Source organism: Mixophyes fleayi, chromosome 4 (genome assembly GCF_038048845.1).
Source record: "Mixophyes fleayi isolate aMixFle1 chromosome 4, aMixFle1.hap1, whole genome shotgun sequence".
Lineage (NCBI taxonomy): Eukaryota > Metazoa > Chordata > Amphibia > Anura > Limnodynastidae > Mixophyes > Mixophyes fleayi.
Genome location: NC_134405.1, coordinates 95,942,359 through 95,954,555, shown reverse-complemented (window position 1 = coordinate 95,954,555; position 12,197 = coordinate 95,942,359). Strand labels below are relative to the sequence as shown.

General features: G+C 39.9%; 1 protein-coding gene across 1 annotated transcript in view; it reads left to right on the top strand.

Moving 5' to 3' along the window:
• Nucleotides 1-12,197, top strand: part of KIF7 (kinesin family member 7) — a 54,168-nt gene that overhangs the window by 25,485 nt on the left and 16,486 nt on the right. The window contains exons 7-10 of the mRNA XM_075207776.1: nt 1,170-1,388; nt 3,729-3,940; nt 8,320-8,444; nt 8,725-8,880. Coding sequence (XP_075063877.1) covers nt 1,170-1,388; nt 3,729-3,940; nt 8,320-8,444; nt 8,725-8,880 — 712 coding nt within the window. The remainder of the gene's footprint in view (nt 1-1,169; nt 1,389-3,728; nt 3,941-8,319; nt 8,445-8,724; nt 8,881-12,197) is intronic.

Genomic DNA, 12,197 nt, shown 5'->3' with positions numbered 1-12,197 from the left:
AGGAGTTCTGCTGGTTGCAGGATTGACTCCCTTTTTGTTCTTTGCGAATTTCATAGGAGAGATTGGCCATCCAGCAAGCAGACTATTGCTCGTTATATCTATGACTAAGCTTGCTTATGTGTGTAGAAATCTACCTGTGCCGCAGGTTCTCATGGTGCACTCTACCTGGGCTGCTCTCAATGGAACATCTGCAGAGCAGCTGGGTAGGGCGGCGACCTGGTCCTCAGTTCATATCTTTACGAAGTTTTGCCAGTTCAACAATTTTGTGTTTGCGGACGCCAGTTTCAGCCGCAGTGTTTTGCGGGCTAGTAGTCCAGAGAATTCTCTCCATTAAGGGCTACTTTAGAAGTTCCTCATGGTAGCTGTGTCCCCCAGAGTGGATTATTATTATTATTATTATTATTATTATTATTATTATTAATTTTTATTTATAGGGCGCCACTAGATGTCCGTAGCGCCGTATGGGGACAAACGAAATTACAATACAAGGAGAGACAGCACAGTACAGTAAACAATAAGCACAGTAACTCCGTAAGCTCAAAGCACAGCAAGGGCGGGGGAGGGGAGAGGGGAAGGTCTGCATACGACGGAGCCCAAGAGGAAGGGCACGGATTATAGGGAGACCCCCAGGGGGGGAGAGGAAGGAGCAGGAGGGGACAGGGGGAAGAGGGTCCTCGAGGAGGACGGCAAGGTTGCTGGAGAGCAGAGTTAACAGTGGTGAGACAGGAGGAGAGGTGACCCTGCTCAAAGGAGCGTACAATCTAATCTGGATGAAGGAGAAAAGAAGATTTTTGTACTTACGTTAAATCTCTTTCTCCGATTCCATCTGGGGGACACTGCGTTCCCTCCCTTTTGCTGTTCTACGGTTAGTTGTGTTGTTAAGCCCTTTTCTTGGGACTTTAGTATTATTGAGGTCTGGGGTTGCAGAGGGAAGGATTCAGCAGAAAACTTAGTTGTTAACTATTTAAGTACCAACTCCCTCCCTCATACAACCCCCATGGTAGCAGTGTCCCCCAGATGGAATCGGAGAAAGAGATTTAACGTACAAAAATCTTCTTCTTTTTTTAATTTTCTGTTAGTTGGAAGACCTAACAACTTATTAATATGACACTGTTACAGTGCTAACCCTCTTATGCCTAATAAATAACTACCAATCTGCTGTTTTGTAGAGCGATAAACTGCAAGAACAGCAAGATGAGATCACCAAGTTGCAATCCCACCTGCAGCAGCTGAGGCCTGACCTGTCTGTCACAGCCCTGCTGGAAGACGTACACTTACTGCAAGTTGGAGCAAGACCAAGTACTGTTCCTCTGGTTAAAAAATATTCTCTGACTCTGGATCAGAATAAACCTTTATCCTGTATTGTTTCACACACTAATCATATGAAGGTTAGTAGAATTTACGTAATGTATGAGACTTAGGAATTGTGATGATAAACTATATTTTTATTTTTATTAATTTTACGCTTGAGGGACCACCTCAGTTGTCACCTGGAATATGGCAGTGATGTGTTCTCCACTTCCTCCAACCGTCAGGTCTCACTTTGGCAGTCCCTCACCCCCAGCTCCATTATTGACCTCAGCCACTGGTCAAGTGAACACGCTGGTCCCCCTATCCTAGTCACAATGGTCAGGGGCGCACGGAGGATTTGTCAGGGGGGGGGGGGGGGTTTCGGCTGCACTGTAGTATACAGCAGCCGCGGCGCTGTCAAAGAAGCGTCCGCGGCGGTGCTGTATACAATACAGCACCGCCGCGGACGTTTCTTAGACAGCGCCGCGGCTGCTGTATACTACAGCAGGGCACTTTTTAGCGGAGGGGGGGTTTCTGGAGACTCAGAAACCCCCACTGATGGTGTCCAAGGCAGAAGGGCTGAATGGTGGCCAAATCTTGCCCCCCTGGCCGACAGCATTGGAGGGACTGCTTTCACAGTAGAACACATCACATTGTTTTCCATATCTGCAATTTTTTTCAAAGATGGCTGCGGCCATAAATCCGCTGTGGGCACAAGACTAAACTGGCCAATGTTCAGCAGCTTCTATGTGGTCAGTGTGACTTCAGGCTGTAGAATCCTGTAGACTGCTAAAGCCTATCTCACAGAGCACCAGTCCCCAGATTGCTATCACGTTGCCACAGCACCCTGAATATAATTCTCACAGTGGTCCAGGAACCAAGGAGGTGAGAGAGGGTGGGGGGTTCCCGACTGACCACGACCATGTCCTGCTCCCCTATATCTTTACCTCAGGGAAATGTTTTGTATGTTATGTTACTACTGTTTTCATTGATAATCATGGGACCATTTCTCTAGGCCTGAGGGTGCTTCCTAAAAAGAGACACTTCTGGAATTCTAACTGTAAAAATGCTAAAGCTGGTGATAATGACTTCAGGCTTGGGGTTGTCTTGACTTCTGCAACTCCTGGTCGCATTCCATGGGCTTTTTGTAGCTCCCTCCAAACCATTTTTCCCCCTCTGGTTCCCAGAGACTGCTTCCCACAGAAGCACATAAATGCTTTCACTTGACCTTTCAAAGCTGCTGGATGCTGCTGTAACCTGCCCTGTCCTGGATCATCTAGGTAGGGGTTTTTACTCCAGTCTCCAGTCTCTTCCAACCTGTGTTGGATCTGAAAACCCTAAAGAAAGGATAAAAACTCCTGCAGATAGTTCCCTGGTCAGAATCAAACCCAAGGCCCCAGTGCTGCAAGTCGTTAATGCTAACCATTGTGTCACTTAGCTAAATGTGTGTGTCCGTCAGGATGGGAAAACGTTTGGATTTAACTTATTTTGCTACACACTTGCATTTATTCTTCAGTGCTGATAATATAACTTATGACCTTTAACTTACTCCTTACTCCCTTACTAAATCTGAATCTCTGCCTGAAAAAGTGTAAAGGGTGCCTTCAATTAAATATTTTGCATAATTAAAATTAGTATGCTAGGTACTTACTGAGTTAACTCATGATACTTGAAATCTGAGTTGTGTCTGATTACCTGTTGAAGACTCAGAAACAGACTGTTGTTTCCAGGTTGTGAAAAACTGATCTTCCTTAGTAACGTCTGTAAAAATGAAAACAAACTGTAATGTACAGACATTGGGCCTGATTCATTAAGGAAAGTTAAGCGTTAAGTAAGTAAGACAAAACCATGTTGCATTGAAGGTGGGGGGGGGGTAAATTTAAAATGTGGTTGCAGATTTTTATTTGGGGTAGGGCATGTTCTATATCAACTTTAAATTTCAGTGTACAAATAAGCTATGAAGTATTTGTGCGCTACATGTAAAAACAGGCAGTATTTATCTTATGGTCAAAATAATAAACTCATTTGCACCCCTTGCATTGCATTATGGTTTTGTCCAGAGAACTTGAGTAAGAAAACTTACTCAATTTTTTGCCTAACTTTCCTTAATGAATCGGGCCCATTGTTTCTATTGCTGCAGAGGATGCTATGACAAATCGGCTCTTAACCTGTCTGTCAAATGGCAGCAACAGTGTGTTTGTTGTTTTTCTGAGTCTTTAGCAGGAATTATGAGACAGAAATCCTATTCCAAGTTTTGGAATTTATTTCAATAAACTGTAGTACCCAGCATAATGATTCTAATAAGACAAAACTATTTCTGAATGGAGTTAAAAATTCCAGTCAATGTTTTTTCCTCATAATAGTGATCGTGTGGCTTATATTTATCAATTATTATGGTACTTGGTACAAGTGCAATTCTTTCGTTGTGTGTGGTCCAGATTTCAGACAGCGTGGCTTCCTTGTCTAAGGAGCTTACACAACATTTTCAGAGCAGCACACAGCAGCTGGTGTCCAGCCTGGAGGAGACGGACACAGTGCTGTACAGAAAGTTCAGTGAGGATTCCGATCCCTCAAGCCAGTCTGAAGACGAACAGAATAAAGAGAATGAGGAATCTGAGAGAGAATCCGAGAAGTCCCATCCTTCACACAGGTAACTATGCCCTATCTGCTTCGTGGCTTCTTAATTGTTCCTTATCTTTTACTTTTGTTGTTGATTTTATACATTTCTGAAATTATTATTACTTCAGTACTTACCATTACATATTTTTTTTTTTAAACTTCAATAGTATTTTTATTCAAAGTTTAAGGGGTACAGAAAAGTAAAAAAAGGGAGGGGGTGGGAAGGCCAAAACAAAGAGAGGGAAAGGAAGGGATACATAGTGGGGAGGAACACATTACACATTACCTGATAACACTATGGGCTTGACGGCCGAAAAACTTGCGCTCTAAAACTATTACCGTTAATACGGTAATTAATCGCTGAATTTCAGCTCGCAGCTCCCCGAGTAAATTACCGTATGAACGGTTTTTAAGCGCAATTTTACCGTATTAACGGTAATAGTTTTAGAGCGCGAGTTTTTCGGCCGTCAAGCCGAACAATTGAATACCCCCCTATATGTCAAATATGCATAAAAAATATAGAGGTCGTACTCACAATGGATCATTTACCTATGCCAATCTACGTAAGTCCTGAAGGAAACTCATTCAATGAGAACGGGGGAAGGGAGAGTAGCGAGTCAACTTGGGGCCTGCCTTACCCCCTCACCCTCTGTTGTATACACATGCCAAGCAAACCACTTCATTAGAGGTGAGGAAGGAGAGGAGGAATACGGCATCCCCATCGTTTCCATCTCGAAACTAAACTGTACTTTAGCAACCACTTTGTTCAATAGTGGCAGATTTGGAGACTTCCAGTTTTGTGCCAAGGATGCTCTTGCAGTGATCAAGATGTGGCAAAACTCATATCTAGCATGAAAAGGAAATTGTGGGGGAAAATACTGTAGTAAGGCTATCTCCGAGACAGGGTCTATTGTTTGAGAGGTAACCTTGTTAGCTAATTCAAACACTTGATCCCAGACACGTCGGATAAGGGTACAATTCCAGAATATGTGCATTATATCTCCTAGTAGACCACATTGCCTCCAACACAATTTCGATTGTGTCGGCCACATTTTATACAAACGGGTCGGGGTAAGGTATAATCTATTAATTAGCTTCACCATCATTTCTGAATGATTCACACATTTGGACATTCTGAATGTATTCACAAACACTTTTTTCCCATTGCTCCTTAGTAAGCGACATATCAAGATCTACTTCCCATTGTAATTGGGTTCTGGTCTTAGTTTCCGAAGGGGGAGGGAAGAGACATTTACCTATTGGGGCCCTTTGTTAGTCTCGCGTAAATTAAGGCTGGGGCTCTGGACATTCCCGATCCCTGTCTTGAGATAGATGAAAACCAGTGCCTAATCTGTAGATATTTGTAGAATTCCTGAGATGGAATTTATCACGTATTTGAGTAAAAGAGAGTTCTGATCTTCAAATAGATCCCATTACATATTTTTTTAAAGAAGGACATGACAACCAAAAATAAACTAGACTTAGGGCTAGATTTACTAAGCTGCGGGTTTGAAAAAGTGGGGATGTTGCCTATAGCAACCCATCAGATTCTAGCTATCATTTTGTAGAAGGTACTAAATAAATGAATGCTAGAATCTGATTGGTTGCTATAGGCAACATCCCCACTTTTTCAAACCCGCAGCTTAGTAAATCTAGCCCTTAGTTTTTAGAAATGTTTAAAGACAACCCAAAACTTCACTTTCAGTTTTGGGTGGAGATATGAAAACAAAACATAGAGGCAAAATATTATCTTATCTGCTTGTAAAACCACCCAATATGTGTGATTCATTGAGCACAACCTCACCTGACCACCGCAGGGAAGCAATACTTTGCATGACTGTTTTACATATCCATTTCAAGCCAAATATAAATTTTCAGTTTTCGGTTAGCAATGGGCATCAATCATTTTAGTAATGTTCTATTTTATTTATACAGCTGAACTCTTATACTTATTAGAATACTTAAATACTTATTATTCTAAAGTTAAATCTAGATACAATCCGATATAAAGAGGTGTAGGCGGAAGTCTTTTACTGTGTGAATCACAACATATTGAATTTCATTGCTTGAGACCTAAAGTGGCTGATGAAATGGCTTTAGCTTGTAGCAACTTAAGTAACAAGGTTAGAAACCTCCTAAATGGGAACCACACGTGTTGTACATTCATATTGTTTTGTTTACAATTTATTTTAAACTTGATTTTTCTGTTGCTATCTGGTGGAAATAGAATAAAATTGTATGTAACCCATTTGAACCAAGTGATATTGGAAAAATACTTGCTTAGGCTTTCACACCCCGTTGTGTTCCCTATTAACTTGAAAATACCATTAGATACTTGTTAAAAACACTTTAATAACCATTAACCCTTAGTTGGGGGGTGGCTGATAAGTTTAAGTGGTGTTTTTCTACTACTATTATGCTTTATTAATAACAAAAGTTCTTCAGAGCTGTACATGAAATGTCCAGTAGTGTACTATACATAGACAACAATGATCCATAATACATTACAAAATACATTATTAAATGAAACATAATTATGCAAAGACCAGACATCTACTAATTAACAGATTACACAGACTGGACTAAAGAGTACAGGCCTAGGGAAGCAGACCTAGAAATACAGAGGGTGACGCAATACAGGCCTGGCCAACCTGTGGCTCTCCTAATGTTGTGAAACTACAAGTCCCAGTATGCTTTGCCAGTTATCAGCTGGTTATGTACTGGCAAAGCATGCTGGGGCTTGTGGTTTCACAACACATGAAGAGCCACAGGTTGGCCAGGGCTGCAATAGTAGAAGGAGAAGTTGAGGAAAGAGGGTCCTGCTCATGAGCGCTTACATCCTAAAGTGATGTACTATATGGTGGCATACAAAACAATGAAAATGATTTGCAGTTATTATTTGTAATTACTGAGGGATACTTGATTTAATAAATGTGGGTGAAGATCCAGTTTACATTTTGTGATGGTACAGATTTCTTGTTCATGTTCTGTCAATATTACAAGGAGCCTTTCAGTGTCAGTAGTCTTGTATTTTTAGGTTAAGTTGTCCTTTAAGGCTTAAAATCATTGACACATGCTGATCTTTTACATGACACCTTAAGCTGGGTACACACTGCACTGTTTTCGTCCAATAATCGGCTGAAACAGCCGACATACGACCGCTCGTTCAAAAGTCGGGTCAGTGTGTGCAGTTACACGGTGGTCGAAAGTCTGCCCAAATGGCCGATTGTCGCCTCATTTGGTTGGTCGTACCGTTTAATATTTTCGTTCCAATCTCGTTTCCGCTGTGTAGTGTGTATAAACTTCCGACCGATCCACAACAGTGAGTATGAAATTACATTGCTCACGACAACATGGCTGTAAAAAGTCGCTAAAGGGACGTCCGCTCTTCCCTTTATCGTTCTAAACAAGGCTAGTGTGTATGCAGTCCATGGACCGAGCGATCGGACCATCGACCGCATGTAAAATCGCTTGGCATAAAAAGTTGGTCGAAATTTCTGTAGTGTGTACCCAGCTTTAGACTGATGCTAGAACTTCAGATATTGCAGAATCAGAAATAAGCTCTGCTATTGTTGTGGTCTAAACCTAATTATCAGCCAGTAAGAGCGTATTTATCTTGTGTCCCGAAAGTTTTTCATCAGCTTGTCATGCAGGCATACTATTCTAATACACATGATAATCAATCTGCATCAGATTACACTAGATGTAATTCAGTTAAAATGAGGCGAAACAAATGTCAGGTGTATAGGTGTCTCGTCTGGTTGTAGAAATGTGAAGAAAGGTTAAATAAATAATAATAATAATAATGACATAAATTCCTAACTGTTTATGTTCCCTCCAACCTTTCACCATGAGACCAAGTCACATATTGGGATATTAGGAGCCGTTTGTGTCTGTACCACTCACTCAGGAGTGCCAGGCAAAATAAAGGTGACCCCAATTCCTGGTCAGCATATAAATCCTACTCAAGGTTCTACATTAAAAGTTGTCTGTCAAAATGCTGATCATATGAATCTTCATTAAGAAAATAATTTTCTATTTTATGGGATGATACGTTTATTGTTCTAGCATCCACGTATAGAGACATTTAGGGGTTCCCCATATAATGCTATGTTACTGTACGTATTATTATATAAGTGTTGACTGATCTATCGTAAAAAGGTTATAGATTGTTTTATATATTTTAGTAAAGAGACGCTATTAAGTATCATTTAAACAGTGTTTCATCTTGTATGTAAATGTAGGGAGTAATGTGAGGGGAACAACAACTGTTTATCTGGTTTGGCTAAAACATGGTGAGAATACCCCATAATTTACTTTTTTGTTTTATTGTACTGAACATTTATACATTAATATAGATAAAAATATGCTGTGTTTCCTGTGTTGTTGTTTTTTGTGCTATTTATATAGGCCTAAAAAACTGTCCAAGTTGGGATTTAAGACTTTGTATACAACGCAGAGTGGAAAGTGTCCAACATCTGCCCAGAGCAGTGAGAATGAGGAGGAAACCACGGTAGACAGAGATGTGACTGGGTGTAAGTTGAATTTCATGCAGTTTACTCATTTTATGATTCAATGTGCCATAGTAATTACTATCAGCAAGTAAATATAATCTTGTAAATATATTTAAATACTGTTACCACATAAAATATATGTTTTCAAAAAGGCATAACTACAACAAATGTATAATACACCACAATTGTCCTATATGTATTACTATGTTTTTGTTTGCTAATTAATTTATGGGATGATTGTTCCCAGCATATACTCCTTGTAGTGGATAGGTTAAACTCTAAGATGTTCTGTGTCTGACAGCTCAGCGCATAACGAGAGAACACCGTGTTCCAAGAGAGAGTCCAAGCCCAGGAAAGGACTCTAAACTTAGACTGCGTCAAGCCCAGCAGAAGATCCGGGAGCTAGCTATCAACATCCGCATGAAAGAAGAGCTCATTAAAGAGCTGGTTAAAACTGGTGAGTCTCCTGCTGCTTTCATTTCACCGCTTGTAAACACTTATTCTATGGACTCAGCAATGCAGGGATAAAATTCTTAATAACAAGTAGTTTATGTAATCTGTATCTTGACCTTTCATCACTAGCTTTTTGTGTAGCATGCTTAGGTTTGCTCATGTGTTTCTCTATTTGTCCCCGACGTTGATATCACATGTCATTCTAATCATGAGTTTGTTGTTATGTTTAATTGTTTTCACATTCTGTTCATGCTTATTGTATTCATGTATGTTATTTATGTAATGATTGACGGTACGGAATCTGTGGCGCCCTATAAATAAACGATGATGCAGACCAATGAAGAACATAACTATGCCTATCATATATAGGCCTGTGGCCAGAAGAACAGCCACTAGACCCAGCGCATATTATCATTGCTATTATTGTTAATGTAGGTAGTGCCAATCACATACATACCAGTTACATGTCCATTAATTACAACCATGTAGCTAGCATGACAGTCCTGTGCCTATCATGCATATCCCAGTGCCCAGCATAAGTTTCATGTCTTCACTGGTTCCATGCCCACAATAAGTAGTCATCTGCCCAGTATACCAGTTTCATGCCCACCTTAGTACTGATGTACCCAACAGTCCTGATCTATGTACAGCCCATGGCCACCATTACAGCTCTGTGCCCTCCTCCAGTCACCACACTTTACACTATCTCACTGCCCATATGGAGTAAGAACACCCTGCTAGTTTGGAGAGCCAGTGGGAAGTAAACCCCATGATTTTATTTTTTGTGTCGGCAAATGCAACCACCATAATTTTATGTTTCGTAGCAGCTGTGATGTTTATACTGAATCTTCACACTTCATTTGCTGCATGAAATCACTTGCTGGTGTGTCATTGGAAGGAGAAACTGGGCAGTCAGTGAAAGCCTCAACTTCGCAGTGGGTGGCAGCACTCTTCCATGTCAGGGCACAGCATGGGGTGAAAAGAAACCCCTTTGATCACCATTTCCATAATGACCGTTTCCACCTACAATGCCAACTGGCCTTAGTCCAGGCAATATAAAGATTGTTTCTGTTGTTCCAAGTCTCTGTTGCTGCTCTTAGAGTTTCTGGGTAAAATCCCTTCTCAGTCTTATCTTACGGTGGTTGTGAGAGGCGATTCATCAGGCTTAGACTAAAGGTGGTAAATCCATTTAGAGTAGTGGCTCATTCTGTGTGGGAGTCCTTCCTCAGCCTGGGTCCATGGGGCTTCAGCTTACCAGTGTGTAGGGTAGGATGGCCACATGATCCTCTTTGCACACCTTCACAAAGGCTTTATCAGATGCACATTGTCTTCTCAGGTCAGGAAAGTGTTGCAGATGGTAGTTTATACATTGTGTTATCCTGTGTCAACCGTATGTCAACTCATCAGAGTCCTTGTGTAGATCCAAATATCTTAGGGGCTGGGCATATGGATATTTCACTGATTCTTACCACACTGGGGTTTGGCATCAGAGAAAAGGATTTAGCACTAAATAAAAATGTAATGTATGGGTTTTAAATTTGACAAAGGTAAGACCCTCTCTGGAAGCTCTATGGGATCTAGAATACACTAAATTTTATTTAATAATTCCTCTTGGTATTCCCCTCCTCATTACGTGTTTAGCAGTGCTCTTTGCAGTATTTGTTATTATAATGATCATGTGTATGACATTATCCCTGATCTCCAGCAATTACTTTCATTATCATTATTTACTTTTTTACTTTTTTTTCCTAACTTTCTGGATAAGGGGTTTCCAGATAGAGGATCCAATACCTGTAAATATTGCAATCTAGCTTAAATTATGTTTTCCTTATTTACTCATCACTTCTTGAATTATGATCCAAATAACCGTAAATTAACTTTTCTTCAAGAAGTACTAATTGACATTACTCCTTGCTTTCACACAAAACAGTTTCAAAGCATTGTTCTATCTTTTGTTCTAACCTGAAACCATTGCTTAGCTGAAACTATATATTTTATTTCAGTATATGTACCCCCTGAGATGTTGACTATTGACATTTAAACGAGGTTCACTAATAAGAAGTATGGGTCCCTATTGTTTCCCTTTCAACTTGGAATTACAGTCCCGCTGTGATATAGCTGCATGAACTCCTTAAATGTGAATGTGCCTCAATGAAGAGGAGTTTGAATGTAATTGTCCATGTCCTCTCTGAGAACCTGTTTACATTCCAACAATCATCGCCTTTGTTTAAATACATTCACAAGATGCTCTCCTATCTGACAAGTTTTTATAATTGACTTTTAACTTCATGCAAATTAAGGAAAATATTATGTCTGTGACTCTTCTGTTACATACTGGGTCCAATCTATAGTTTTGTGCTGCTATGGGGATATATTTTCTGTCTCGACAATTTATGGTATTTGGTGTGTTATATAGCCAATAGAAATGTGTCCTAGGTCAAATTTTAAATATGTGGGGATTTTAATTATCCGGACATTGATTGGAGTACTGAGACCTGCGGTACAGCTAGGGGAAATAGGTTTCTGAGCACGCTAAAAGACCGTTACATGTTCCAATTAGTAGGGGAACCAACTAGGAACCGGACTATACTGGACCTAGTAATAACAAACAATGTAGACGTAATATCAAATATTCAAGTAGAGGAGCACTTGGGAAACAGTGATCATAATATGGTCACATTTAAAATTAGTTTCCAGAAGCAACGGTATAAGGGGTCAACTAGGACTTTAAACTTTAGAAAGGCAAATTTTAATATGCTAAAGGACTCTATAAAGAGCATAGACTGGAACAAAGCCTTTGAAGGAAAAAATACGGAAGAAAAGTGGGCTGTCTTTAAAATGTTGTTGGACACATACACGTATAAGTTCATTCCTATGGGAAATAAATGTAAAAGAATTAAGTCTAAACCAATGTGGCTAAATAAAAAGGTAAGGGAAGAAATGCAAAGGAAGAAGCGTGCATTTAAATTGTTTAAGTCTGAAGGGTCAGAGGAGTCCTTCCGTAGGTACAAGGAATGTAATAAAACATGCAAAAAGGAAATTAAATTGGCTAAATTAGAAAATGAAAGGCACGTTGCAAAAGAAAGTAAGACAAACCCCAAAAAGTTTTTTAAGTATATAAATGGCAAAAGGATTAAAAAAGATAATATAGGACCCCTAAGAAGTGAGATGGGTGAATTGATAAATGATACTAAGGAAAAAGCAGAGGTATTAAACACTTTCTTTTCTTCAGTATTTACCAGAGAGGAACAAATGGCAGGAGTAATACATAAAAATGGAAATGAAACCATGCTATTAATTAATACTTGGTTGTCAGAGGAA